At 54.3% G+C, this 21902-nt stretch overlaps 2 protein-coding genes across 15 annotated transcripts in view; both read right to left on the bottom strand.

Annotated features, from left to right (window-relative positions):
* Positions 1 to 1131: 1131 nt before the first annotated feature.
* On the bottom strand, positions 1132 to 6728 carry DDX41 (DEAD (Asp-Glu-Ala-Asp) box polypeptide 41). The gene is made up of 17 exons (XM_010846542.1): positions 6648 to 6728; positions 6455 to 6565; positions 6021 to 6180; positions 5866 to 5940; positions 5677 to 5737; positions 5417 to 5553; positions 4599 to 4671; positions 4343 to 4496; positions 4124 to 4260; positions 3146 to 3308; positions 2871 to 3002; positions 2547 to 2618; positions 2344 to 2440; positions 2056 to 2205; positions 1900 to 1971; positions 1683 to 1793; positions 1132 to 1507 (listed from the first exon to the last, which is right to left on the bottom strand). Exons 1-17 carry the CDS (start codon positions 6687 to 6689, stop codon positions 1371 to 1373), a joined length of 1884 nt encoding a protein of 627 aa, XP_010844844.1. The 5' UTR covers positions 6690 to 6728; the 3' UTR covers positions 1132 to 1370.
* Positions 6729 to 10065: 3337 nt separating this feature from the next.
* The window catches only part of FAM193B (family with sequence similarity 193, member B), a 30802-nt gene continuing 18965 nt past the window's right edge, over positions 10066 to 21902 (bottom strand). For 11 of the 14 annotated variants that reach the window (XM_010846527.1, XM_010846531.1, XM_010846540.1 and 8 more), the window contains 6 exons: positions 21406 to 21607; positions 20257 to 20496; positions 13292 to 14315; positions 13066 to 13141; positions 12243 to 12340; positions 10066 to 10451 (listed from right to left, as the gene is read on the bottom strand). In XM_010846527.1, the coding sequence (XP_010844829.1) occupies positions 12244 to 12340; positions 13066 to 13141; positions 13292 to 14315; positions 20257 to 20496; positions 21406 to 21607 (1639 nt within the window). In that variant the 3' untranslated portion in view covers positions 10066 to 10451; position 12243. The remainder of the gene's footprint in view (positions 10452 to 12242; positions 12341 to 13065; positions 13142 to 13291; positions 14316 to 20256; positions 20497 to 21405; positions 21608 to 21902) is intronic. The other 3 variants (XM_010846528.1, XM_010846534.1, XM_010846535.1) reach the window with 3 other exon arrangements.

Here is a 21902-nt window from a genome sequence, read left to right as displayed (position 1 = left end):
GGCCCCAGCCACGTGAGAGGGTGGCACGCCCCTGCCGAGTTCCCTGGAGATCTCACATGCTTTTTTTTTTTAAGCTTTGCTTCTTGCTGGGGCACTTTCTAAGCCTTGCCTTGCTGGAGGCCAGGTATCTGAGCTCTGCATATGAATCTGAATTCTGGAGACAGCCTTGTGTCATTTATCCTGTGCCACTTCTAGGAAGGAATAGCCCAAATACTGTTTGGGGGTCACATGTGGGTTGTATAGCTTCTCAGGCAGGAAATCTAGGGCCTCATTCACCTGGCTTTGTGCCCATTATGGCCCAAGCAGCCCCAGACACCATGTCCTTTGCATTCTCATTGCCATTTCACCGATGAGGAAATCAAGACTCAGAAACATTAAGTAACTTGCCCAAGGCCACACACCAAGTGGCAAACAGGGCTCGAGCAACCGCTGTCCCCCTGGGATAAGCGCGTGGCCTGCGCATGGAGTGTCTGGCGCAGAGGAGCTGCCTGCCACCAGGGCTCTTTTTCTATCTACCCCTAGCAAGATGCTGAAATCCTGGCCCCTTTGCTAGCAGTCCCGTGACCGCAGCCTGCATTTATTCATGGCTGATCTGTCTGTCCCACTCACTTGTGAACTTCCCAGAGGGCATCTGTCTGGCTCACCTGGGTCCTGAGCCCAGCACATAGCTGGGTCAGTGGGTGCATGTGGCCTGGGTGGCAGTCCTACGGCATTTGCTGCCCACTTGGCAAACAGCAGAGGGCTCCCTACTGGGAGCCTGCATGGGCAGGGGGCCTGAGACAGGACGTCTCCAAAGGGCCTTAGAAGGCCCGGGGAACTTTACACACTGACAGGAAGAGGGAGGCTGGGGCAGGGCTGGAGGTTATAACAGCCAACCAGAAAGACCAGAAACCCCAATCAACCATTTCCCTTTGGTCTATCAGGGTGGTCCTTTTCTGAGTCACAATAGAGGAAATTTACCCTAAGCCTCCACAGGAGGCCCCAGGCAATCAGCTCCTTCCACAGCTCAGTACCAGCAGGTTTTGGCAGTGGTTGTGGGAGATACCAAGGTCCCACCTCAGAGGGGCGCTGGCGGTCAGAGGGTGAGGCCTGCCCAGGGAGCACGGGGCAGACAAGGTGAAACACAGAGGCTGAGACCAGAAAGGCTTGTGCTTTAATGGCAGCTAGGCTAAAGGGGAGCAAAAATAGTAATTCTGGGGGGCATGGGGAGCAGGCAGCCAGGTCCAGCCTGGCCCAACCCAGGCCAGCTGAGCCGAGCTTGCGGTCTTCTTGTCCATGGGGCGGGGGTGTGTGTGTGGTGGGGGGCGGTGGTAGTGGCTGGAGCTCCAGGGACAGAGGCCCCTCGTGGAGAAGGAGGGGTGGCAGCCAGCTCAGAAGTCCATGGAGCTGTGGGCCAGGTAGTCCTTGCGGCCGATGTTGCTAACCTGCTTCGTCTGCATGGCTTCGAGCTTGGGGCAGTCGGTGATCCGATGGCCCAAGCCCCCACAGAAGGCACAGCCACGCTCTCCTGTGGGAATGGGGTACCGGGGTAGGGAGGGTCAGCATGATTACGGGGCCAGCCTCCATACCCCAGACCTTGGGCACCCCCATCAGACCCCCAGTCCACCAAGGGGCAGCATGCACTTGTTCCGTGGTGTGCTCGACTGCCCCCACCAGACTAGGGTCCTTCCATCCCACATCACCTCCGATCTCCAGCATGGACTCGTCCCCACAGTGCAGGACTTGCAGGACCGGTGGAACCTTCTGCTTGGCCTCCAGCAGCAGGGCTTTGAGATCCATCAGCACTGACTCATCTGTGGGGATAGTGGGGAGTCTTCAGGTCCAACCCTGGGCCCTGCAGCCAGAACCTGAGTGGTCACAGGTGGAGGGCCCAGGAGACGGCCTTGGTGGCAGACTCACCACAGGCCTTGTTGATGAAGGTAGTGGCGATGCCCGTGTTTCCTGAGCGCCCAGTTCGGCCAATACGGTGCACTGCAGAGACAGGGAATAGGGCATGTGGCCCCCTCTCCAGGGCCTGGGGCTGAGCCCTCAACCCCGGCCTCCCAAATACCCCACCGTAGTTCTCGATCTCCTCAGGCATGTCATAATTGATGACGTGCTGGATGGCAGGGAAGTCCAAGCCCTTGGAGGCTACATCCGTGGCCACAAGGACATCCTTCTTGCCCTCCCGGAATGCCTCGATAGCCTTGGTCCGTTCCTCCTGGTCTGGAAAGGGTCAGGCAGGAACTGTTAGAGTGACAGCAATGGTCTGGGGAGGAGTGGCAGGCTGTCCAGGTAGGGGAAGGGATAAGATGAGGGGCTGCTACGGGGATGGGGTCCATGCCTAGAACATGCCACCCTGACCTTTGCCCCCATGGATGGCAACAGCCTCCACTCCCTTGAGCAGCAAGTACTCATGGATGGCGTCCACATCTGCTTTCTTCTCTGCAAAGATGAGCACCTGTCCAGAAAAAGCCAACTCTGGTCACAGGGACTGACTCCTGGGTGCCCCCTGTGACACTCCCCCTGCATGTTGCCCCCCGGCCAGCCTGGCTGGCAGCACTCACGGGCGGCGGTGTCTTCTGCAGGCACTCAAGCAAGTACACCATCTTAGCTTCCTCCTTCACGTATTCCACTTCCTGCCACCACCGGGATCAGGTCAGGTGGTCCTGAGAACAGGCTCACCAGCCCTGGCCCTGCCACAGAGAATGGGTCCCCAGGCCTGGCTGGGAGGTGACCAGAAGCCTCTTGCCAAGCGCGGGGCACTATAAGAAGGCTTCCTGCTAAGGGCCAAAGCTGTGAATGAAACCCCCGCTGCCCACCCTGCTCTGATCAGTTCCCGGGAGCCTTGGAAGACCCCAGCCTCCCAGGTGAGACTGCCTAGCAGGTACCTGGATGACATCCAGGCTGGCGGCCCCGGCACGCCCCACGTTGATCGTGACAGGCTTTACCAGGGCGCTCTTGGCAAAGTTCTGAATCTTCTTAGGCATGGTGGCGCTGAAGAGGAGGGTCTGTCGCTGGCCCTGAGGAAGAAGCGGACATGCGGGGGCTGGGGAGGCTGAGTGGCTGGGACAGTGGGTGGGCTTCAGGGCCCTTCAGAGTTGAATGTGGTGTGTGTGGAGGGGGGGCCGAGGCGGGAACGTCCCGGCCAGGTGGGGAAGGGCACCTTGAAGTAGGAAAAGATGGTGCGGATGTCGCCCTCGAAGCCCATGTCGATCATGCGGTCAGCTTCGTCCAGGGCCAGGTAACGACAGATGTCCAGGCTGACCATCTTCTTCTGCAGCAGATCCATGAGGCGCCCAGGGGTGGCCACCATCATATGCACACCGCTGGGGACCAAGGGCAGACACTGAGGGCTGAGCCACCTGCTCGACCTTACCTAGGGGCCGGCAGCCCGCCCTGTTCTGCCTTCCAGTCTCCTTCCTGTTTCTCCTCGCCTGTCCTTCCTTGTCACTGCCACCACCTTGCTCTCCGAACAGAACAATGCTCTCCTGGCGAGCACTGTAGCCTTCTCTGCTAGACCCCAGCCATATGGTCACCTCTGCCTCACACACCCGTCCCCTGATCACTCCTCTGCCCCTAAGAGGGCTGACCTGAATCTTCAGATAGTTTCAGCTTGTGCTTCCACAGGTCCCTTTGTAGGCCTCAATGGGATCAGCTTCCTGGTACACTGAACCCATCTTTTCCACGTTTGCATCCTCCCTAACTAGCAATGCCTATGAAACAGGGACTGGGTTTGGCCTGTCTGTAACCCTGGACATGTAGTGATGTGATGTCTGTCAGGAACTGCACTGTGTGGAAAGGGCACAGGCCCAGCCACATCCTAGAGCCTCAGCCTCCTTGATAGATCACACTGGACAACCCTGATCGTCCTGGACACCCCAGGCCCTCCACCTCTCTGCCTTCTGCCTGGAATGCCCTGACTCCTTGACCTCCCAGATGCCCCTGTTCTATCTGCTGTGGTCCCAGAGTTCTTTAGCACCTTCCTCTGTCCCAACCCACCTCCCCATTAGACTGGGGGCTCCTTGAGGGCTGAGCCCATGAGCGGCCTCTGCAAGGCTCTGCTGAGTAGCTAAAGCAAAGGGTCTTTTGGCTTGTCAAGGGGTTCTGAGGAAGCCCATGGGGCAGGGTCACTTGGACTCACTGTCGGATGGTCTCCATCTGCTCTTTGACGGACATGCCCCCGATGCAGAGGGCGCAGCGCAGGAGTGGTGAGCTGTCTTCCTGCAGCAGGCGGCAGTAGTACTCCAGGATGCCATGGGTCTGTCGGGCCAGCTCCCGCTGCAGGTACAGGGGCAGTGGCTGGCACCAGAAAGTGGCTCCCTCCCTCGTGTACCCTGCCCTCTAGGCCAGCCTCTCTTACCGAAGGGCAGATAATGAGTCCATAGGGCCCTTCACGCTTAGAGAAAGGTAACCTTTTCTCTTGTTCGAGGCAGAACATGATGACGGGCAAAGTGAACACCAGTGTCTTGCCTGAGCCGGTAAAGGCTATGCCTATCATGTCGCGGCCAGAGAGACTGGTGAGAGAAGAGAGGCTGGAGGGTCAGGCTCCATGGAAAACAAAGACTGCTTCTCATCTGGTGGCTGCTCCTCCCCAGGACTGTCAGCTTCACACTCACATGGTGGGGATTCCCTGGATCTGAATGGGTGTTGGGTGGTGGATGCCCTTCTTCTTCAGGCCTCTCAGGATGGCTACAGAAAACAGCCTGGCTTCATTTTTGTGTTTTACAGGATACGAGACACAGGCCCCTAACGCCTGTAAAACTGGCACTATGCCCCTCACGTTACAAACGACGATCTCAGACAGACAAAAAGACAGACACACAAACTTGTCCAAGGCTTCTAGGCTAAGTGGAGGCAGGATTCACACCCAGTTCTGTTTAAAGCCATCATTACTTGCCCTCTAAAGCTCCCTAATGGCAGAGGTTACAAAATATGAACAGCTCAGGGACTGAAAAAGAAGCATAAAGACAAATTCCTCCTTCTCCACTGATTAGACCTGATGCAGAAGCTTCTGGACTTCGGTGGGGGCCTAGGATGCAACCTCACAGACGTTTCACTATCAAAATGTGGTGCATGTTTCATGATCACAATGTGGTACTGCAGACTTCCCTGGGGGCACAGTGGATAAAAACCTGCCTGTCGATGCAGGGGACGCGGGTTCGACCCCTGGTGTGGGAAGATTTCCACATGCTATGGAACAACTAAAACCTGTGTGCCACAACCAATGAAGCCTGCACACCGCAACTTCTGAGCCCGTGTGCTGCAACTACTGAAGCCTGAGTGCCTAGAGCCTATGCTCCACAACAGAAGCCTGTGCACCGCAACAAAGTGTAGCCCCTGCTAGCTCCAACTAGAGAAAGCCCGTGCACAGGAACAAAAGACCCAGCACAGCCTGTACGCATATAATGTGCTGGTGCTTCCAGCTCCCAGGTACCTGCAGGAAATTTCATTTCCTTGAAGCTCTTAATGGGCGGTGGGATGCCATCGCCTTCCACCAAGATGTGGTACTTCTTCCGGACACGTTCATGCCGCTCTTCAGACATACTCAGGACGTAACGGGGTGGTGTCCAGCTGTGGGTGGGTGACAAGGGTCAAGCTAGCACCTGGGCACACCTGGCTTTGGGGTGTCCCTTCCAGTCTCAGCCACCTATCATCCCAAGTAAGAGGAACCAACTGCAGACAGAAAAGACGTACCTGGTTTTGATTGGATCATCGTATGTGATTCCCTTAGCCATCTCCTTCACTGACATCAAAGCTGAGAAAACAGATATGGCTCAAGGCTGGCTCCTGCTTCCCAGAGGCCAGGTCCCTTGAAATGGAACATGCCTAGGGTTGAGGGAGGAGACTCAGTTCACCTCCTCTCTGCCCTGGCTACAGCCATACCTCGACCTTCGGCCACACTCTCCAGGATCTTCTCCTCTTCCTTCAGCTGCTTCTCTTTGGCAGACTCCTTGCGGGCTGACAAAAGAAGCAGAAGGTGTCAGAGAGACACCAAAGCAGTGCGCCACACTGAGCCTCCGGCCTGCTGCCCAGCCCACCTTCAGCCTTCTCTTTGAGATGCTGGTGCTGATCCAAGAGGCTGACGTTGGACTGAGGACCCAATGGGATGTCGTCCTCATCTCCTCGGGGCTCGCTGCCGCTGTCCTGCTGTTCCTCTTCCGCAGCTCCCTTGCGTCTTCGCTGCAGCAGCTTCTGGAGCTGAGGTTCCACCAGTGCCCCTCAGAGCCAAGCCCAACGCAAGTGGGGCATCGGGCCCGGGGGCCTACGTCAGGATCCTGGCTTTTGGGAGAGGGTCCTGTGCTCGGAGGCGCAGAGCTGCCCCACTCCTCAGATGACATTGCCAGTTCCTCGTCTGCCTGGGGACCACGCTCCCGCGTACTGACACCTCACCCCGCGGACCCGGGGCCACCCCCATCGCATCGCTAAACCCCCATCTCCTGCCCTCATTCTTCTCGCGACCCACGGCCCTCACCAGCAGTTGCCGGCGCTGTCGCAACGGCACGTAAGGCACGTAGTCCTCGTCGTCCTCATCCTCTGCCTCAGAGCGGCTTCCTGTGGCAGTCGCCTCGTCGGTGCGAGCCCGCTGCAGACACACACGAGTCAGACCCGGACCCCCGGCCTTTACCTTCGCTCTTCACCCGCGCGGACTCCAACCTCTCTCCCACCTTCCGCTCAGGTTCCGATTCCGCCATCCTTGCTGCACGCATGCGCACCACAGTAAAACCCCGCCCCACCTATGATGAGACCCAATCAGATGTAAGGAAGCGGACGTCGGCACCTAGCAACGACCTCTGAGGGCCGGATCGCGCAGAAGGACAAATTTTCTCCTGAGCGTCTGTCTTGCGGTACGGTGTCTCCGCCCACTGTAGGTGGCTACGCAACTGTTGCCGGGGCTGAGGGCGAAAGCGTCAGGCAAAGCATTGTGTGACTCTGCAGGATTTCGAGCACGCGCTAAAAGCTCAGACCGAGCCGGGTAAAAGCGTGGAAACCGCCGTTCCCGAAGAGGGCGGGCTGCCGGCTGCCCAGCCTCGCCCAAGGAGTGACGTCACTCGGCACGCCCCCGCTAGTGGACACTGCGCCCTCTCGTGGCCGGGGAGCTCAGAGACCAGGCTAGCTGGGATCCCGACCCGGACTCTATCCAGCCCCTATTAACCCGCACCGGCCAAGGCAGGCAGGGCAGGATGGGGCTTGCAGAGTAAGCTGACTGGTGAGAATACTGCTGGTGTTATCTTTGTGAAACACCTATGTTCAGAGTGGCGAGATAAACAAAATGATGACTGTGGTTTTAAACTGAAGGCCTGTATATGTACGCAAATGATTATTATTGTAAATGCCATAATAGAGCTGAGAGAGTAACTGGGGAACCAAAGAAGACTTCGAGGAGACCTGGATCTGAAGTTATAGGGAAGTGAGGAATCTCAGAGCTGCTGGGAGGGCAGGAGAGGGAGAGGCTTCCTGACAGAGGGTCTAGCAGGAGTCAAGTTCTGGCAATGCCTAAGTTTCTCAGTGAACAAAGATGTGGCCTGTGTAGGATAGGGTAGTCAGAGTTAAGGCTGGAAAGGTAGACCCAGAGTGTGCAGGGCTGACTGTCAGGATAATTTCAACTTTTAAAGAGGATAGGTTAGTGCTGTTCTTTTCTTCCTTTGTATGTTAAGAGTGTGGACTGGACATTGTGCAGTGTGAAAGTGTTAGCCGCTCAGTCATATCCACCTCATTTGCAGTAGGGTTGGCTGTAGCCCTCCACGCTCCACTGTCCGTGTAATTCTCCAGGTGTGAATACTGGAGTGGGTTGCCATTTTCTTTGGGGAACTTCCGACCTAGGGATTGAAGCCGGGTCTCCTGTATTACAGGCAGATTCTTTACCATATAAGCCACCAGGGAAGCCCAAAGAGATTAGGTGGAGAGAGATAGATAACTGGTCTTGAGTTTAAGAACTGTCCTAAGACACACAAAGTACCACTTTTGGAAGTAGCATAAAGGCAGGGAAATGGCAACACACTCCTGTATTCTTGCCTGGAGAATTTCATGGACAGAGGAACCTGTCTATGGAGTCGCAGAGTTGGACACCACTGAGCAACTTACACACACACAGGGCAAACTGTAAAAAAGTGGCTTCTCAGCTGGAATGTGAAGGATTAGGTGGTATTCGTAAGAAAGTGTTATTTTGAAGAGGGAAACAAGTGAGTAAAAGTCAGGAGCCCTGAGGGTGCCAGACCTAGCTGGTCTGTGTTCTGTTTGGAGAGCATTGTTCTGTTTGGAGACTGAGGTCATCAGGTGTGGCTGGAGTGTGCCAGAGGCAGGAGCCAGACTTGAACAACCCTGAACACCATTCATAGAGCTCTTTTTCTGTAAGAAAGGGCTTCTCTGATAGCTCAGGTGGTAAAGAATCTACCTGCAATGCAGGAGACCCTGGTTCAATTCCTGAGTTGGGAAGATCCTCTGGAGGATAGACTACCCACTCCAGTATCCTTGGGTTTCCTTGTGGTTTAGCTGGTAAAGAATCTGCCTGCAATGTGGGAGACCTGGGTTCAATCCCTGGGTGGGTTCAATCCCCTGGAGGAGGGCATAGCAACCCACTCTGGTATACAGTCCATGGGGTCACAGAGTCAGACATGGCTGAGTGACTTTCACTTTCTGTGGGTAAAGTGGCTGCTTGATCAGATCTGCAACTCTGCAGATGAAGCAGAATTTTTCATAGTTGTGACAATTCAGTTGCAGAGCAGGATCCGTGTAAAAGTTGAAGGCGAGAAGCACAGGTAATAAATATACAAAGAAAGGCTTCACAGAAAAGTGGCCGCACTTCCTTGAGGACTGGCCAAGGGACCAAGAATTGTGAGCCTGTGGTCAGTGCTGTTTCACCTCTTTGGAAGAAGTGGTACTGCTAGCCCAGTGTGTGTGTGTGTGTGTTGCAGGGTAGGGAAGGGTTCAACCTGGTGGGGAAGGAGGGAGTGGCTTTGGATCCTGGTCCCAACACTCCACGAAGACCTGTTGGTGAAGGTGTAGCTGCTGCCACTGTCACTCCCCACATGAGCACAAGCTAAGAGCTGTTCTAGTAGAGAAAATGACATTGGAGGTGAGGATTTGGGACAAAAGTGTGTGTGAGCATTTCTGGCAAAACTATTATATTAAAATCTGAATTCACAAACAAGGTAAGACCCGTGGTGGGGAGCGGGGGATGAGGTAGTTTGCTTTACACAAGAGTTCATTCTTCTCTTAACACTCAGGTACTTTGGCTACACATCCATGCCCATTGTAAACTCAGATCTAACTTATAAAACTCCACCTTTACTTTTACCTCACCTTTCCCTGACAGCTTCAATCATCCAGGCTATAGGTATACACACAATCCACAAGGCCTCAAGACTTCCTGATGGTTTCTCACATTAGCTGTGCAGAGTCCAAGTCCCACCCCTCCAACTCGCCCATCTTGGAGGGAAGGAAACTAAGCCACAGTGTGGGGAAGGGGTTGCTAAGGGTTTCCATACTTATTAACAGGAGGAGGGGGCACAGATGCTACCGTCATACAGACCTATGCTTTAATCGTGTGTGTGTGTGCGTGTGCGCACGCTGTCATGTCTGATTCTTTGAGACCCAATGGACTATAGCCCACCAGGCTCCTCTATCCATGGAATTTTCCAGTTATAGAATACTGGATCATGTTGATGTTTGACAGAAAACAACAGAAGTCTGTAAAGCAATTATCCTTCGATTAAAAATAAAAGAACACTGGAGCAGGTTGCCACTTCCTACTCCAGGGATCTTCCTGACCCAGCGATCGAACCTGAGTCTCTTGCATCTCCTGCATCAGCAGGCCGAGTCTTTACCACTGCACCACCTGGGATCTTAGTTGGCCAAACTGAGCTCAGTAGTCTCTTTGCTGTCTTGGCTTTAATTCCTCATCCATAAAATGGGCTAATAGTTCTGCTTAGCACTGATGACAGAATTAAGTGGAATTGATGCCAACCTCTTGCGGTAGCACGCGCTCAGGTAAGTTAATGACTAAGGCAGACTACAATGTCTCTGAGTACATCCTTCACCCTCATGCCCCACCCGGATGAGTAAACCTTCAATTAACACACCGACTCTGTGTCCAAATGTTGCTTTATCTTTCGGCAGGAAAGATTTTTCACAGTATCAAAAGTAAAGAATTGAAAAACAAGTAAAACAAAAACAAAAAACCAAACACAAAAAGAGCAGTGTTGGGCCAGCAGTACCATCAGCCCCCAAGCCCACAGGCCAGCCCAGCCTCCGGGCTCTGAGTGTGGAGGCTGCGTAGCACCAGGAAGCGGCTCTGCGGAGGTCCTGAGGGGCCCCAGCACGAACAGCATCTATTCAGCTTTTGGTTGGTCCAGGATGGTGGAGTGGGGAGTGGGGTCTTGGGCAGGTAGGTGGGGATGTGACGGAGAAAACTGTAGACCTTCGGCTGGCAGTTGGGGTCTCAGGACACCCTTAAGCTGGTCTGGCAGGGGCTGAGAAAACAGAAGAGTATGGCCACATGGTGAGAAACGGCCCCAAAGCAGCCTCCCTGTGCTGGCTCCGAGTCTCCACGGGTCCCCATGGAGGCAGGAACAGCTGCCTGCTATTTCTGTCCACTGGGCTGAAAACACTGAACAGACTTTCCCCATCACCTCCAGCAGAGGACGAAGGTTAAGACAGAACCCCCGCCCCACTGAACATCATCCTGAATCTCAAGGAATAAGGACAACACTTGAGGAACCCAGACCCCCTGCTGTAGGCCAGGGTGGAGGAAGAGCCCAGCCTCTCCCATTGACCGTAGAGACGTCACCTATCTCTCAAGAATCCCACCTCGGCTCCAGGTGCCTGGCCCAGGCTGGGTCTCCAGCCTGCACAGGCAGTGCTCTCACACACTCAGGGCTCACAGTCAAGGCTACGAGAAGGGTGGAGAAGGTCAAAGGAGGGCATTTATTGGGGAGCACCCCCGTCTTGAGAAAGAGATCAGTCAAGAGGGAGTGAGAGAAGATGGCTGGATGAGGCTTCCTACATGACAGGGGCACTGGGCTGGGAAAGGCAGTGTGACTTGTTTTCTCTGAAAAGGGGCAACAGATGAAGGTGCCTGGGGTTCTGGTAGCTCCTGGCTCCTGTGGAGGTGGTGAAGAAAGGCAGGATGGCACCCTGACCCTGGCAGAAGCTCCTGGGCGGCGTGGACATACTATGACAAAGGATCAGGGAGCCCAGGCCCACAGAGCAGAGAAGCTGAAGCGGGTCTGAGGACTATCCTGACTCTGGGTTAGTACAAACGTGACTAGCCTACAGGGAGCCCAGCCCTGGGCTGCCTGGGAAGCAGAGGCTAGTGTCAAGGGTGGGGGGGATCCTGACTCAAAAGGGGACTCAGGGACTCAGTCAAGGGTCCAAGAAGTCTGCTGCCCTGGCACTGGGGAAAGGAGAAAGGGACAAGAGAGGACGTCCTCCTGAGGGGTGAGCTCAGCCCACCTGCCCCAGCTCCCTACTGCCTTAAAGGCAGCTGTATGCTCACCAGCCTGAGAGGCCCGGCACTGGGCACGCATCTTAGGGTGAACTATGGCTCTGTACAGCCATTAAGCCCCAAGGCCTGCCAGCCAGCCAGTCTTCTCTTCTGCCCTGGGGGTTCCCAGCCCCACTGCCTTCTCAGTTTTCTGTTTTTAGCCTAGAACAACATCTGATATGTCAATATTTCAGATAAGACCACCTGTGCAGGTGGCTGGGAAGGGAGGCCAGAGCCCAGCTAGGGGCCAGGCTCTTCTTCCAGGGGGGAGCTTCAGTACCGGTTTCCTCATGGAACCCATCCTGTTTGAGGAAGAGGGCCCACCTAGCCTCTACGCCTAAATGACCTCCAAGGCCTTGGTCTAGCGGGACTGCCCTCCCACTGTTCTCTTGGGGCTGGGTCCGTTTTGCACGGCTTCAGCTGGGAAGCACCTTGTTAGCCTGCATAGAGGAGCCAGACCAGGCCAATGAGATTCAATCCTGAGGCCGATAATGTCAAGGGTGGGGGCAACCCTCTAAGGCCCATGGCCCCCTGGGCACTTTGGGAGGCGGCTGGTGAGGGAAGTTAAGAGGCCTGGCAGGGACACCCCAGGGGATGGCAGTGCTGGAAGGGCCCTTCAGGAACAGGGACAGGAGGGCTCTCAGGAGAGGAGATGGGGCTGGCAAAGCACCTAGTCCAACTCCCTGTGCCCCAGGGCGTGAAATGGCCTGGCAGTGGCACAAAACGTGGCAGAGCATGGGAAGAACGGGTGCACGAAACACTCGAGGGGTCTTGATACCTCACTGAGCTGTGCTGGGAGTGGTTTTCTTGAGGCTGAAGTTGGTCCAATTCACAGCAACTTTCTGACGCGTCTGCTTTGCAGAATCCAGACAGAACCTGTCGGGTTTGGGAGATGCCCAGGCAGGGGGTGGGGTGGGGGCACAATCAAGAGGTTCTCTCTTCTCCCCACTGGACCTGCTTCCAGACCTGCGAGCCCTGGCCACTAAGGAAACCAGGTCAGCTCTGTACAACCCCTCGGACTCCCAGGTGTCTGGGTCTAACAGTATGGGGCTGCCCGATGAGATGCCCACATGCCTAAGGGGTAGTGTGTGAAGAGTGACCTGCCTTAGCATACAGCCGGCCTCCTCACCCTGGATTTTACTCTAGCTAAACTGGGATGTCTTCTGTTCCTCCCAGGATGATGTATTTCTCCTGCCCTCAAACCCTTTTCATTTTATCTGGCCCACTCATTCCTATTCCTCAGGTTTCAGTCTGGTTACCACCTCTTTGGGGAGGGCTGCCCTGGCCACCCCATCCTTCAGCTTGGCCACTCCTAGGCCCTAGCCCCATGCCTTTAACTCCTCTAATAACTCTTATCACTGGACTGTATGTATATGGCTCTCTCCCCCTACCTAGATAAGACTCTGCCCCCAAAACTCAACCCAGGCAAGAACAAAGAAATGCACGTGAATAAAACTGGAGAAAGCCCTCGTTCTTGGGAACTGACATCCCTCCTGCTCCCAGTTCCTTACACCTTCCCAGATGATCCATCCTGGCTACCTGTGTCCCTACCTGGGGCAGGAGTCCACCATGAGTGGGAGAGCAGGCAGCCTCACACCTACCTCTTGAAGTACTCCACCTCCCGGTCAGTCTCATCCATCTCCACCCCATCCATGTCCTTGGGCAGGAACACATCGTCTAGGAAGACATAGCCAGGAGGGCTCAGTGCTCACAGCAGCCTCTGGGTCATGCTCCTGGGGCAATGCTGCTCACATGTAAGGACTGCCCTCCACCCCATGGCCTGGCTGGGTGGGGGTCGATCAGTCAGTCAGTTCCTGGTGCACTCACCCAAGGAGGAGGCTGACTTCTCCTGCTTGTTGCGGCTCCGGCGGCTGCGGCCCTTGCCCTGTTGCAAGCTCTGCGGCCTTGCTGGGCCTGGGGGCTGTACAGACTCCTGCTCCAGAGGCCGTGCCTTGGCTTCACCTGGCCAGTTTCGCCAGGAGTTGCCCTTCTCCTTGTCAGCTTTGGGGCTGTCAGCCCAGGCTGGTCCTGGTCGAGTCCCCTGGCTCCCTTCTCCAGCTTCAGCACAGCTGTCCACTCTGGGAGGCTCTGGGGCCTTGCTTGGCTGCTTGGGGCTAGGGGTCTGGCCCTTGGCACTGGGAGTCTCAAGGCAGGCTGGGGACTGGGAAGCTGGGCTCACCTCACTCTTCTTGGCCTGATTACCCTGTCTCTTGCCCTTCCGTGGCTTCCCACCTGAGGCCACAGGCTCAGGCAGCTCCTGCTTGCAACCAGGGGCCCCCTTTATGCTTGGTTCCTCAGAGCTAGGGTTACCTGGCTTGGGTGTCTTGACCCAGATCATCCGGGAAAGGTTGGGCACGGTGTTGAGTCTCCTCACTAGCCCATTCTCAGGGATGATACCAGGAGGGGGGCCCTTCACCTCTGTCCATGGTGGGTGGGGACTTCTCATTTCTGCCCATGGTGGGGCTGGCTCTCCTGGAGCTTGCAACATATGGTTCTGAGGGGAGCCCAAAGTCAAAGGGGACAGGTCAAGGTTAATGTCAGGCCTTTGCTCTGAGGAGCCACTGGGGTTTGAGGGGGCTAGACTCTGAGGTTTTGGCTCAGTGGCCCCTTCCTTAGAGAAGCCATTGCTGTCCACGCTGAGCTCACACATACTGAAGCTGGCACAGATGGAGTCCTTGACAGTGTTCTTGATCTCCTGCAGACGGCTGTTCAGAAAGCTGTTGACCCGATCCAGCTCCCGATCGGGCCACCCCAAAAGACTCTCCCTGGCAGGCCTCAGCTCCCGGCTTCCAGAAACACTACGATTTGCTTGCTTCAGAGCTTCTGCTGCCAACTGGGCCTTCTCTTTTTCCTGCCAAGACAAGAGGCAGTTTCAGCAGAGGCTTGGCAGCTGCCAGGCACAGTGTGACACCTGACACGTCTGCCTTCAGCCCAGCTTTCCCACTAACTGGCTAGAAGCAGGGCATGGCAATCCTGGCCTGCTCACCCTACAGTAACAAGGATGAAATGCAATCTGACAGGTACATGTCGTGGCGATGGAGGCAGTTACACTAACAGAAGGTAGGGTTTTTACAGCTTGTTCATCCAGGGCCCTAGAATCAGTCCTAGGGCCTAAAAAAGTTATAGGATCTCAAAAGGGATAGGATCTCCCTCCCAGGGATAAGCTTAAGCAATTCACTCACTTGCTGAGTCTCAGTGGACTCATCTGCAAAATGGGGACAGTAATTCTGGAGTGAAGTCCAAAGTGGGGATACGTGTAAGGAAGATTGCTACTATGGAGGCATTCTCTCCAATTCTGCAGGTGGCAGGAGAAAAAAAGCCATGACAACATGTAGGTCTTTCAAGAAGATAGATGTGGGGCTGTGAGATACCATGGTAGATCACACTGTTCTGGGTGGCTGGGAAATGTGTGTGCCCTCCTGAGGCTGCCTATGGGTACTATTGGAGAGGGCCAAGTTCCCATAGGAAGGCTACTCACTGCTTAGTTGGCCTCAAGGAATCAAGGGCACACCTAAAGCATGCCCAGTGGCAGACAAGGGGCCCCACAGCAAGAGGTAAAAGCAGCCCCTTTGCCCAGGTGAGGACCAGGAGGCTGAGGGAGGCTGGACTCTGCCACTCAGCATTGACAGTCAGATCGGGAGACTGAAAGCAAGTCTGTGGGCTCTGAGTCACCCCACCCCTAATCTGTGGCACCAGCTCTGCCCAACCTCAAGGCACCAGCAGGCTGAGGGGGCCTTTAGAGGGAGACAGGAGACAGTTTTCAAAAGCCAACGGGAATGAGGTGGTAGTGATGTGCTAGGGGCCAGATGACTTCATTTGGGAATGGAGGGGGAGGAACAGGAAAAGTTGTGTGAGAAGAGGGCTTGCCACCACAATGTCAACTTAAGGAGGGTGACTCTCTGCCCCAGGGGGCATACATTTATCCTCTCATCTTTTTAACAGGCTGGTTCTGTAGCTGACTAGGACCACAACTGTGGAACGCTGGACAAATCACTTATTCTCCCTGAACCTTACGATCTCCATTTATAAATTTGGGAGAAAAACAACCAACCTATTTATGTCACAGGGTCACCATCAGGACACCTCAGTGGGGGTGTGTCCCCTTCTCTGGGCAATAATCAGGCTGTAAGCCGTGGAGTTCAAGGCTACAGGCAAAGCTCTGAGGTCATGGCGATGGACAAAGAACTGGAAGGCCCTTTACTTTGCTCTTCTGTGCCAGAACAGCTCTGCTTTCATTTGTTAGGAATTGAGGGCTTGAGGACAATTTCAGTTGCAGAAAAGACTTTTGCTGCTATATAAGTGTGAAACGACTGGTGTAGAGGGAATGATGTGGAATCATGTATAATTTTGTAATCAGAGAAGGAAAAAGCATGGAACCACACATTTTTGCTATGTACCAAAAGCCTGGTACCTTCCCATGTTGCCTCATTCAATCCCCACAACTACCCTTGCTGTGTCATTATCCTCAGTTTATAGATGAGGAAACTGGACTTTGGAAAGAGTTAAGGAACTGATCCAAGATTACATGCTAGTTAAGTGGTGAGTCAGGAAAGCATACCCAGGGGTGATCTTCAGAAGTTCTCACGTTTTTCAGTATCATTTGACAATCATTTCTTGACCTGTGACCTTACATGAGGCACTGGGCTGGACTCTGGGCACTCTCTGTTCACTGACTTGAGTCTGCTGGGGGAGATGGACGTGCGAACAGGCTGTTTAATTCTGAGAGACAGTGTGAAAAGTAACAGGGGGAAAAAGCACAGGGTGCTCTGGGGACCCAGACTGGGCCATCAGGAGGTGCTTCCCAGAGGAGGCAATATCTCACTGAGCACTGAAGGGTAAGTGGGATTATCCTGGGACGTGTAAGACAAACATATTCTAGATAAAAAGTAGAAGAAAGGCTGGGAAATGGGAACACGCAGAATATTTAGGGAATGCAAATACTTAGAAGGCAGCTGGAGCACAGATTTCTTTTGGGTGGAGTAGAGTGGGCTGGAAGGCCACAGGGGCAGACTGAGAGATGAAGCTGGCAAGCTAAGCAGGGGCTAGATCCTTAAGAGTCCCACAGGCCATATTTTATTCTAGATTTGAGCCTATGGGCAACGTTCAGTCACTGAAGGTTTTTTACAGTGCCAGTAGGGTAGAAAGAAGTGGATGGTGTGAGCTACTGGAGGGGGTCACATGGCCAGGACTGTTCGGTGACGGGTCGGGGAGAGAACGAGATGAGTCATGAAAACATTATCAACCATCACTACTGTTTCTGCAGCAACTACTCTGTTCCCTCTGCCCAACCTTTCTGTGCATCACTCCATTTCATTCTCACAAAAGCCTTGAATTTTAGGTTCTACCATTATTCTCATTTTATGGAGGAAGAAACTGAGGCTTAGAGGTTAAGTGATTTGCCCAAGGTCATACAGCAAGTACGGCAGAGCCGGGTTTCAAACTGGTCCAATTGCAAGGCCTGCTGCTCTCCATCACCATGATGTGGTCCTCCCCAGATGGCATCTGGGGTTCTGGTTGAGGCAACTAGGTGAATGGTGGTGCTATTAACTAGACAGACAACGGAGAAGGCAAAGTGGGCTCTTTTGGAGAAAGGTGACAAGCTCAGTTTGGGATACGCTGAGTTTGGGTACCTGTAGAATGTCCGTGAGGAGGTACCCACCAGGGTAGGATATGTCACTGTGAAGTGCAGGGAGAAACAGGGAGACATAATGACCTGGGAGGAAACACTATCCAGATGGCTCTCTCCCAGGGAGCTGTCTTTAAGGGGGAGGGCCAGGCAGAGGAAGACTTGCTCACAAAGGCGACAGGACAGAGGGCAGAGAGGAAGTGAGAAATGTAGAAAACATGGCCTCCCCTTTCCCTTTCCCTGCCCCAACTTGAATGAGGTTGGAGGGGTCAAAGAAAACAGAGTTTGAAAAAGAGAATAAAGTTGAGATATACCTAGAAGGAAAGAAGATGGAACAGGAGAAAATGATTTGGCAACAAAGAAGTCACTAGTGGCTCTATGGAGGAGTGGAGGTAGAAGACAATTTGCAGTGAGCTGACAGGAGTAAATGCAGATGACGTTTTTGTGTGATGAGGAAAGAGACCGGGGTGGTTAAGAGAGGCTGTACGCTCAAAGGACAGTTTGCTTTCAAAAAACAGAGTACTGGGCACAGTGAGAGGCTGAAGCCACACAGCAGGAAGTGGTATTAGGCTGAGGAGGCAAGAAGGACAGCACAGGCTTTAGGTAGGAAAAGGGTTAACTCTTCCTTCATGCAAGAAGAACTCTGTAGGACAGTGCCTCTCCACTGGCTTTGAATCCTTGTTGAAACAGGAAGTGAGTTATCTGCCAAAAAGTAAGGTGGGGGTGGGGAGAGGCTGGCAGCTGGAGCAGAATGGAGGTCTACTGAGAGGCTGGGGTGAATGGAAGTGATGAGGATTTAGAAGACTAGAGAACAGCAAAGTGGGGGCTCAGGCAGGTGGGAGACTACTTGGCCAGGGTGCCAAAGACAGATTCAATCTAGCACCTCAAGGTGTAGGAGATAGGCAGGCTGGGGCTGAACCCAGGACTGTGGTTTTTCTAAGTGGGCATAATGGAAGGACAATGAGGAGCTGAGAGGACTGGTAGGAGAGTGAATGAATGATACTCAACGGATCTCAACTGGCCTGAGAAAGGAAGACAGGTGACAGACAGTCTTCTGGGGATGAAGAGGAGTGGTGGTGAGAGGTTACAGATGACAGGCCCAGGGTCGGTTTCAAAGAAGCGAGGGTTAGGACACTGAAGAGTCATAGCTGGAAATGGTACGAGGGAACAGAAAAATACCCAGCTTCGTCTGTCTCCCCAGGTGGGTAGTGGGTGGATGTCTTTCGTGGTGGAAGCTGTGTTTTTGGTGGATTGTAGCTAAGTCTGGGAGGTGACGGAGGGGTACTGTAGAGGAGGCTGATGTATAAACAGATAATGACCATGATCACTAGTTACAGGACATCAGAACTGCCTACTCTGTGTTGTATCCTGGCCTCTAGACTGGGTGGGGCAGATGGGAGCTATGCAGGCAGTTTCTGAACTGTGAATAGAGAATGATAAATGGCAGACTAGAGAGATGTGCGAGATGCAGCCACAGCACAGTGGATGCTACCTGAGGAAGACTGCGAAGGAGGAAACATCTGAACTGGGCTTGGGAGGAGGTTTTTAGAAGGGAAAGGAGAGGGCAGAGGTGAAGGAGAAAGGATATCCAGGCAGAAATTCATGAAAAACATACCAGGCCTGGGAACTGTGAAGTGTGTTCCCTGGGACCTAACCGGGAACCCACAGCCTTGGGAGGCCAGGAAAGGCCAGAGAGACCACTTCTGCCAACTGCACACTTCTGGCCAGGCAGTGCTGGCAAGGAGACAGCAAATGCCGACCATTTTCTGAAGGCAGTGGAAAGACCCTTTGGTTTACTACTTCAGGGTGCAGGGAAGGGGTCCTGGTTTGTCCTTTGAGCTGGAAAAAGATGGAGAAGCACTTCTGTTTTCCAGAGCACCAGGGCTGTTTGACCACCCAGGACCTGGAGCTAGCTGACTGTCAAACCCATTCTCTTCAGCTGCTGAGCTCCTGAGTGTGGCACTGTGCAGACACAGCTGGGGGCAGGCAGGCTAAGAGGTAATGAGGTGGCAGGGGACGAGTCATCAAGCTCTGCTGCTCGCCTGGCGGCAAGGCTGCCCGGGAACAGCTCCCCTGGTTCTGTCCTCAGCCTTCTGGGAGGAGTTCACTCAGTCCTTAGGATGGGTCATTCCCATGGCTTCAATTACATCTCCATGCCAGCAACTCCCAGCCCCACATCGCCATCTCCACTCGGACCTCTGAGAATCTCTGAGTCACTGTGCCCCAACTGAATTCCGTCTTCTGCCAATTCCACCTGTGCTCAGTAAAGCATGCCATCCTGCCAGCCACCCTGGCAAACACCTAGGAGGTACCCTGACTCTATCATCTCCTTGACCTGAAATCAAGAGATCGCCTGCCTCCTCTGAAAACTCCAGCTCTCCTGCTCTAGGCCCACTATTGATCACCTCTCCCCTGGCTCTTGGGTCTCTGGCCTGGAGGATCACTCCTTCAGGCTACCTTCCACATTGCTACACAGTCACCTTGGGAAGTCCATCTGGTGAGTGCATTGTGTGATTAAAGCCCTTGGGTGAACCCCCCTCAGCTGTAGGATCAAGTCAGAGCTCTTGAGCAATACCATTCCTCACTTCTGCTATCTGCCTGCCTTCTCCTGGGTGTGAGCTCTGGCTTCAAAAACTGCTGTGGATGTGCTATGCCTGCTGCCAGGAGGGTCCTCCTGATTAATGTGTACTCACTCTCTACAACTCAGCTCTCCAGGCAGCCTGGTGATCTAGCCATTTCCAGTGCCTCAGGCAGGATGGGGGCTTCCCCCATCCCAGCACTTGTTGCACAGTAATATGCTTGTCCAGTGTTGTTTCTCCACTGGACTGAGCTTTTCCAGGGTAAGAAGCTAACTGCATCATATTTGGCTCCAAGCATCTGCAGAAGTGTTTGCTGAATGAACATATGACTGACTGAAGCAAGTCCTAAGCTTTGAGGAAGCCAGCAAGTGGCTTCTGACGCCAGGATTTGTTTTTCCTCCAATCACTGGACCCCTGGCTCCCTTACCCCGATGCCTCCCAAACTCATTCAGACCTTCTCAGAGAAAAAAGCCCTGCCAAGGCCTGTGGCAGCCAGCACTATTCATGCCCGAGAAGTCCTGGGGGTTGGGGGCGAGGGAGTCCTCGGGGGAAAAGAGGTGGTACAGCTGGGCTCCCCCCACACCCACCTTCTTTTTCAGCTTGTGCCGGGCCCGCTTGGCAGCCCTGGCGCTGTTGGGGACTTTGGGCTCCGTGCTGTTGATGAATTCCAGCAGCTCATCCACATCTCGATGATCCACGGCGGGCTCCCCAGGGATCCCGCCCAGGGCGCCCCCCTTCATGGGCAGCTCCTCTTTGCGCCTGGTCAGCCTTGAGCGAAGCTTCTCTCGGATCTCGGTATAATTCCGACTCGTCGGGGCAGCGGGTGGCTGGGGGAGGGGAGGTGCTGACGTTACACCCTGGGCCTGGGAAGCCCGGAGCACTCCCACCCGCGGGCACCAAGCATGTGGTGAGAAGTAAGACAACTGTTCTTTCTACCACAGCCACAGAGGCCAAATGGCTTCGCCCTCAGCCAGGCTCGGAGCCAAGGCAGCGGTGGGCGGAGTGGGAGGTATGCAGCAGTGTTGCGAGCACACTGACTTGGGAGCCAGGAAAGCAGGTTTGAGCCCAGGCTTCGTCACTCAGAAGCTGTATGACCTTGGGCAGGTTCACTGAGTCTTTGTGAGCCTCAATTTTGTCATCTCTAAAATGAGGATAACAACTTCTAGCTCAAAGGCGACCAGCAACATAACTGCTTGAATTTCTTCTGTCCTCAACTGCTCTCCCCTAGCCAGAAGCCCTTTCCTCTTCACCTTATGAGACTTCTGAACTGCTTTCTCCCCGTCCAGAGACAGCCTGTACTCTGCTATGAGCCTCCTTCCTGGCGCCATCTGTGCTCACGGCCTGTCCCCTGCCTGGCTCCCACACTGGGGACTGAGAGTCTTGGCTTCCACTCTGCCTTCATCACGCACAAGCCTTCACTTCTCTGTGATTATGCACATTATGTATACATACTCATCAGAATCATAGCTTTCCTCTGCCACTTCCTTTCTTTTTGCCTAAGGAAAAAATGTCAATCTTAAGAGAAACCATGAGAAGAGCAAAGGTAGCAAACTTGAAAAATCTCTACCTCATCCATATGCCGTGAGGATCTAGCAAGCAGGTGCTGGTGAGGACTCACAGGGTCCAAGCACAATTATTAGCTCCAAGAGCAAGTGGGGCCCTGGGAAGAGCAAAGTACTCCCCTGGCTCCCCTCGGCTGGCCCCCAGCCTGCTCTGGCCTGGGAAGGCTCACTCACCGCATTGTGGCCGAAGAACTCACAGTAGCAGCAGTCACAGAACTTCCCATCTCGCTGGTGGGTGGAGGACGAGGTGCAGGAGCTACGCTCCGAGCTGCTGTCCTCTTCCTCGCCCAGCCCCTCGTCTGCCTCGCACGGCTGGGGAAGCTGGCACGTCAGGCCACTGTGGGTAAACTTGTGCCCCTTGCACCCAGGGTCCCTGCTGAATTGGGAGAAAAGACAGGCCCAAAGGTGAGGAAAGGCAGGGCAGGAGCACGCTGTGAGGAGCCTGGGGAGCAGCCCCACCATCGCCTTCATCTGCCTCATCCCACAAAGACCAAGGCAGGCAAACAGAATGAGCCCCTTTTAAGAACAAGGCAAACACCCCCGCTGTTCCTCAGGGCCCCCCCCAGTGGCACTGTTCTGGAAAGGTTCCCCGTGCTTCCCCTCCCCAAGTCTACCACATGAGCCTTCTGGACTCTGAGGTGCCAAGTATACCTCTATCACACACACTATAG

This window comes from Bison bison, unplaced genomic scaffold, assembly GCF_000754665.1.
Source record: "Bison bison bison isolate TAMUID 2011002044 unplaced genomic scaffold, Bison_UMD1.0 scf7180017864238, whole genome shotgun sequence".
Classification (NCBI taxonomy): Eukaryota; Metazoa; Chordata; class Mammalia; order Artiodactyla; family Bovidae; genus Bison; species Bison bison.
The sequence above is the reverse complement of the archived record's forward strand: the minus strand, read 5'-3'. Positions and strand labels throughout refer to the sequence as shown.

What these genes read in the sequence shown, in the direction of transcription:
- DDX41 (XM_010846542.1), bottom strand. Translation starts at nt 6,689, where the DNA reads ATGCGTGCAGCAAGGATGGCGGAATCGGAACCTGAGCGGAAG. An exon ending in GAGTGTGGCCGAAGGTCGAG is followed by an intron (nt 5,738 to 5,865) that starts GTATGGCTGTAG and finishes CTGTTTTCTCAG; the next exon opens with CTTTGATGTCAGTGAAGGAG. An exon ending in GATGATCCAATCAAAACCAG is followed by an intron (nt 5,554 to 5,676) that starts GTACGTCTTTTC and finishes ACCCACCCACAG; the next exon opens with CTGGACACCACCCCGTTACG.